Here is a 5,970-nt window from a genome sequence, read left to right as displayed (position 1 = left end):
CCTTATAGTTTGTGGTAGATTGAACCTTGGATATTGTGTAAGTGATAATTGCATGATTGTGATTGACAACTTGTCTCTATTTGGAGGTGAAGTTATACTCTCATATTGTATTGTAGTCCATATTCCATTGATTTGTATCATGTTTCACCGCTGTGAGTAGTCCCCCATGTTACTGAGGGCATATGATGAATTGGTTATGATTTCTATATAGTATGCTATGAGTATTTGGTCAAGTTTTAATCTTTATATGTTGTTCTATGATAGTAATGTGCGAACGTCGACTACATGTTACTTCACCATTATGTGCTCATAAGGTTGCACCTTAGAGTGTTGAGAGGGGGAGGAAGGGGCAGAATGACAGAAACTGTTTTCGAATTCTTTGAGTTGCAATAGGCGGATTTATATCGGGGACCTTAGAATTTACTGATGTGGTTGGAAATTTATGTCTTAATGATTACTGAGTTAATTTATTAATTTTACCTTGGGAACAATCACAAGAGGTGTGTTTGATGAGAGGGGGAGGAAGGGGAAGAATGACAGAAATAGTTTTCCAATTCTTTGAGTATTGCAATAGACGAATTTATATCGGGGACCTTAGAACTTACTGATGTCGTTGGACATTTATGTCTTAATGGTTTCTGAGTTAGTTTATTAATTTGACCTTGGGACCAATCGCAAGAGGTGTGTTTGCTCATACATATGGCTGCACCCAATTTAGGCTCCGTCCAGTGAGAATGAAACTTGATGAGATGTTTACCATGCTGTTTAGAAATTTAAATGTTGAGTAAATCCATGCCGTTCTCGGGAAAATTCGTGTTATATAAGTACACACATTCACTTGAGCTTGTCCTCAACTGAATATAGAATTGGGCTTTCTACTAAAAGATCATTTATTTATCACAATTTGCTTTCAGTTTTTTACTTTTCCTGCAAATAATATACCTAAAATATAAAACCTTTGCAAATTTCATTATGTAGCTGCCACGTTTATTAATCAATATCTTCAGCTCCTCGTGGGTTCAACAACCTTTTTTATTGAAAGGCACTATAATTGATCTCCTGGACTTGGGAGACATCATCGATGAAGATGATGACCAATAGATTAGGATTTAGTTTTATGTCTTTTAAGTTCCTGTTTTAAATTACGTTTAAATATGTAAATTATCATAAATTTGAATGAAATCCTCGTTTTTTTTATATTTCGGTTCCAATTATTTTAATTTTTCGTGCCATAATGTATTCAATGTCAAAATGACAACCGATCGTGCGGCGGGATTGCGAAATCGACTTCTAGCATGGAGCATTACATGACACGGGAACACATGTAATTTCGTGTCATGCCGTCTAGCCAGCCACAACATGCATTAGTAATGACTAATGTTGGTGTCGTGGTTTCGTCACCGGGATGGCCCGAGTAGAGAGGTGGAGCCCATCTGAGCTACGATGGAATCAATATGCAGGATTGGGGATGAGCAACATGGCAACGTGACCAGGTTCAGGTTCTCCTGTGGAGGTAACACCCCTACTCCTGTTGTGTGACTATATGAGGTATACGAACTACAATGGTGCTCCCGGAGCTGTGTTCGGCTGTGAGAGGGAGCTGGAGGTAGACGAAGCCACTACGCCCCTCTTGTTAAGGTGAATTCCGTGGAGAATGAGTTGATCCCCCCAAAGGGGCTCCTGGCAGGCCTTATATACGACCCCCAGGTTATAACCGGCAAACCCGAACGGTTACAGGGGTTGAGCGGCTTCTCTGGCCGTCCCTCCTTCCCAAGGCATTGGAGAGGCCCATCGTCTGCTCCGTCTTGTCCCCTGGTCGTCGATGACAGGGACATGATGCTAAGGGCTATAGGGCATAGGGCCACTATTCCCCTCGTAGCCCCGTGCCACTCGCATCATATGGACCATTATCACCGTACGGGGTGGCGTGCGGCATGATGATCACATATAGTGCCCTGAAGCAGGTGGGATGGGATCGGTGCGTTGACTTCCAGCGCCCAGCCACCGGTCCTAGGGGAAGCACCCGAGCCTGGTTTGACTTATGGGCAAGAGAGCTCAGCCGGCCCCTGCCAGCTGACCTCTGGCGATGGCGCAGCTGGCCCAAGCCTCATACAGTTCAATTGGCCCAAAACGTACGAGGGCTTCGCTAGCCCAACACTCGGCTGTTCCCTTGCATTAGGTATACTAGGGGCCAATCCCCGCGACCGGTGGCATGCATGTTGGTGGCGTGGCCAAATAACAGCACTAATGATGATTTTGCTACGCCACTGCATGGTTATTCCCTACTAGTGAAGGCTAGCAGATGCTAAATGAAGAGGAAGGGCTAGCAGGTGTTCGGCATGGAGGACGGCTAGCTGTGCCCGCTAGCAGATGCTCCAAAACATGTGGGAAATTTTTCCTAAATATGGTTATGTTAGATAATAAGACATGGATAAAAGATCACCTAGAGAGATGTGTCCGCATTGCACGTCCTTATCAACTAGGTACCCATCACAGCAGATAACCTTCCTTTTTTCATTACCTACTGAAAATGTCCTCTAGCCTTTATAAAAGACATGCCTCCATTTTTGTTTTGTTGTTTGTACAACATTATTTCCTATCTGAATACATTGCTACTTAATTATGCAACATCTGCATAGAAATCCTGGGTTGTGATCCGCGTCGCAACCGGGATCCTGACAGCCTTTCGGTCACTACGCCAAGTAATGCTGCCAAACGTGTAGTCCCCCTGTAGTTTCCACACTGGTGATAATATCACCTTAAATGTGTGCACTTTATTCGCTGCATCGAACACCAGCACCGACGGTTCAACCTCCATCATGACTCCTACCGGGCTCTGCACCACAGCGCGGTACATAGAGTTGACCTCGCCGACGTTAGTAACAGTCCTGGACAAGGTGACCGGACGCCTCAGGTTGGGAACCGCAATGGAGGGCAGGTTTAGGTAGTTGGCTGGCAATGTCGTCTCATCGCAGCTCACATTGGTCCTCCTGACAATGGTGCAACCAAAGAATTTGGTGTAGTCACGGGGATTGATGTCGTAGACCAGTCCAGGGTCAGCTGCTCCGATAGGGTTGATGTTACCACCGCCGTAGTCGAACGGGTCGGCGGTCTTCCGGGGTATCCCCTCCGCCAGTATCGGCATGCCGCGCTCGTCGGTGACATGTGCTTCATAAACATGCATAAGAAAATATAAGAACATATGTGACTTATGTGAGGATCATCAGCTCGCTAGCTAGGAACTGGATATTTTCCTAATAATGGTTGGTTGCTGTGCAGTCTGCTTACCGGAGGTGACGATGGCTGATTTTATTGCCGCCGGGGACCAGTGTGGGTGCAAGGCTTTCAGAACCGCGACGACGCCGGATACGTGAGGGGCCGCCATGGATGTCCCGGACATGAATACATAGGAATCTTCCTTTGCTGCCAAAATGTTTGCTCCAGGTGCAGCTATGTCTGGCTGTGAAAGAAAGAAAAATTGCTCGATCATGGATCGCTAGCACCACGTTTTGAGTTGCTCGATCATGTTATGCCTACCTTTATGATGTCGGGGTAATCAGGTGATGGACCTCTTGAGGAGAACGATGCAACCTTTGGCGCCAGTATCTCTTTCCCCGTTACGGTGCGCGCTGGTTCAATCTTTGCCACGGGAGAGCTGCTTGCAAAACAAACAAAAAAGTTCTCTGTCTATCACAGAGACATGATTGATCGAACTCAAATAGAATGTACATACCTGCTGGCAATCCAGTACTTTTCAATCTCAGTCGCAGTGTCGAAGTCCACGAGAACACAGGCAATGCCTTGGCAAATTGTGCCAGTTAAAATATCGGTGGTATATTGAGCGAAAATAAGACCAGATCCCCCGCCATTCCGGACGAACTGTGACACCTGCGCAAAAAATTTCCCTGGGTCGAGGGCGTTTCTATCGTTTGGGTACTGGAAGCAGAGCAAGATTTGCCCTTTCACGTCCGTGACATTAAGTTCTTCCACGGTACACCTAAATAAAAACACAAAGCAAAGCCAGCTAGAGTTTTAGAGTTTTGCCAAACAGATTCTGAAGAGAAAATAGATTACTTACGCGGAAACGATAAGACTTGTGAAACTGCTCCTGGTCGAGTTCTTCACTTGGTAATAGAGAGACTGTCCCTGCAAAACGAAAAGGGCAGAGTTTGCCCAAGAATACTTCTGGTAAGCTCAGCTGTTATTCTTCAGAGCTCATTTGTTTTAAATTAGTCCTGTAAACACGTACCACTATCTGCTGCTTGTTTCCCAGCGTAATCACCGTGGGGAAGGACCGGTCGATCTTGCTAGCTGCAACGGTGATGGCCCACGGTGAGTTGTTCTTAACAGTTTGTGGCCTGGGCCCGTTGTTACCCGCCGTGTACACAACCGTGATTCCCTTCTGAACCGCGTGCAGAGCCCCGAACGAGTTCTCGTCCGGGACATTGAGAGACAAGGACAACACGTCCACTCCATCATGGATTGCATCATCGATGGCGGCGAGCACGGTGGCCGAACCACCAGCGCCCTCGGCGCCCCAGAGAGCCTTGTACACCGCGATGCGAGCACGTGGTGCGCCTCCCCGTGCCACCCCCTGGGCGAGGCCATTGAAGCTGGCCGCCTCCACGGCCGAGCCCGCCGCGGTGGACGCGCAATGCGTGCCATGACCGCTGTGGTCACGGGGCGAGAGCGAGTCCGACTTGAGGAACCGATCGGGAATTCCCGCGCTGTAGAACCTTGCGCCGATGATCTTACGACTGCAATTATGTATGTCCCAGTCTGGACCAACTTGGCACTTCCCTTTCCACCTTGATGGCACGGGGCCATAGCCTTCATCGTTGAAGCTTCTCGACTCCGGCCATATCCCTGATTACTTAGCTAAGTTTGTAAAGAGAACCAACTTGCTCCAGGATTTTTTAGACATAATTATTTCTCGATACTAACCGGTGTCGACCACCCCGATGATGACATCTTCTCCGTAGTTAAGTTTTTGACCACATGCATCCTCGCCGTAGTTGGTTCCGTGGAGTTGCCCAGTGCCCGGCGTGTGGTAGTTGAGACCAAGAAAGTCCCAGCTGCGCGTGGTGGTCGTCGTGTGCCTTTTGCTCAACTCTACACTGATAACCTCCGGAAACTCTACACACATCACATCCCATGATAATTGCTCAACTATACGCCTATATATGCAAGCAAAATCAAGAAGGTGATAGATGGCAACGACAGCTGACCTGCAAGTTGCTTGGCTTGCTTTGGGGTGAGCATGGCGGCGAAGCCTGAGAAGCCATGCTTGTAGTTGTACACCACGGAGGCCGCCGAGTCTTCCTTGCTAAAATCAAAATTGATTCAAGCTAAGTTTCTTACTAGAGACATATGCATACAAGCTTTCCAGGCAGATCGACAAAAGCCGGTTGTATAGTGGTAGAAACTACTGGTAGGTGGGTACCTTCCCAGGAGAGTGGCGAGCATATCATGGTGCGAAGCAACGACATCATCGGGGTGTCCATGCTTCACGTGACCTAGGTAAACTATGTAAAGCTGAGACACGCGTAGAGGGTTAGTCACTGAAACATATATGTAAAACTCCCATCGATCGTATGCTTAATTAATGGATTTACCTTTTGAGTTTCACCTTGGACTCTGCATAATAATGTCATGCAAAGGCAAAGCAGTAGCGCAGAAGCTGCAGGCCAGCGAGAGGAAGAAGAGAATCCCATGTCGTTTCAGATGTTGGTTGTGAGAATCGCTGACTGTGGTTCTCATCGCTGTGTTATACAGGGCTGGGATTTATAGATAAGAAAGATGCCACTGTTTTTATAATTGACCAGGTATTCTCCATTACACGACGTTGCCATTCAACTAACAAGATATCAATCGTGGAGGTTTCCATGCCACATTATTAAATGTAGACGTATTTCTCTCGATGATGTCGGTTGCTGACTTTTGTGTGCCGAAATGTTACGTGTCAGGTTT

The 5,970-nt window shown here is 47.1% G+C and overlaps 1 protein-coding gene across 1 annotated transcript; it reads right to left on the bottom strand.

Annotated features, from left to right (window-relative positions):
- Positions 1-2,434: 2,434 nt before the first annotated feature.
- Positions 2,435-5,770, bottom strand: LOC124661446 (subtilisin-like protease SBT3.9). Its single transcript, XM_047199303.1, has 10 exons — positions 5,616-5,770; positions 5,444-5,535; positions 5,229-5,326; positions 4,945-5,136; positions 4,250-4,866; positions 4,079-4,146; positions 3,734-3,997; positions 3,538-3,655; positions 3,289-3,460; positions 2,435-3,168 (listed from the first exon to the last, which is right to left on the bottom strand). The coding sequence occupies exons 1-10, from the start codon at positions 5,712-5,714 to the stop codon at positions 2,621-2,623; spliced, it is 2,268 nt and encodes a 755-aa protein (XP_047055259.1). The 5' UTR covers positions 5,715-5,770; the 3' UTR covers positions 2,435-2,620.
- Positions 5,771-5,970: the final 200 nt, after the last annotated feature.

The sequence above is a fragment of the Lolium rigidum genome, chromosome 6 (assembly GCF_022539505.1).
Source record: "Lolium rigidum isolate FL_2022 chromosome 6, APGP_CSIRO_Lrig_0.1, whole genome shotgun sequence".
In the NCBI taxonomy this organism is placed as follows: Eukaryota; Viridiplantae; Streptophyta; class Magnoliopsida; order Poales; family Poaceae; genus Lolium; species Lolium rigidum.
Note: the sequence above shows the minus strand (reverse complement) of the source record. Positions and strands in the feature narration are given on the sequence as shown.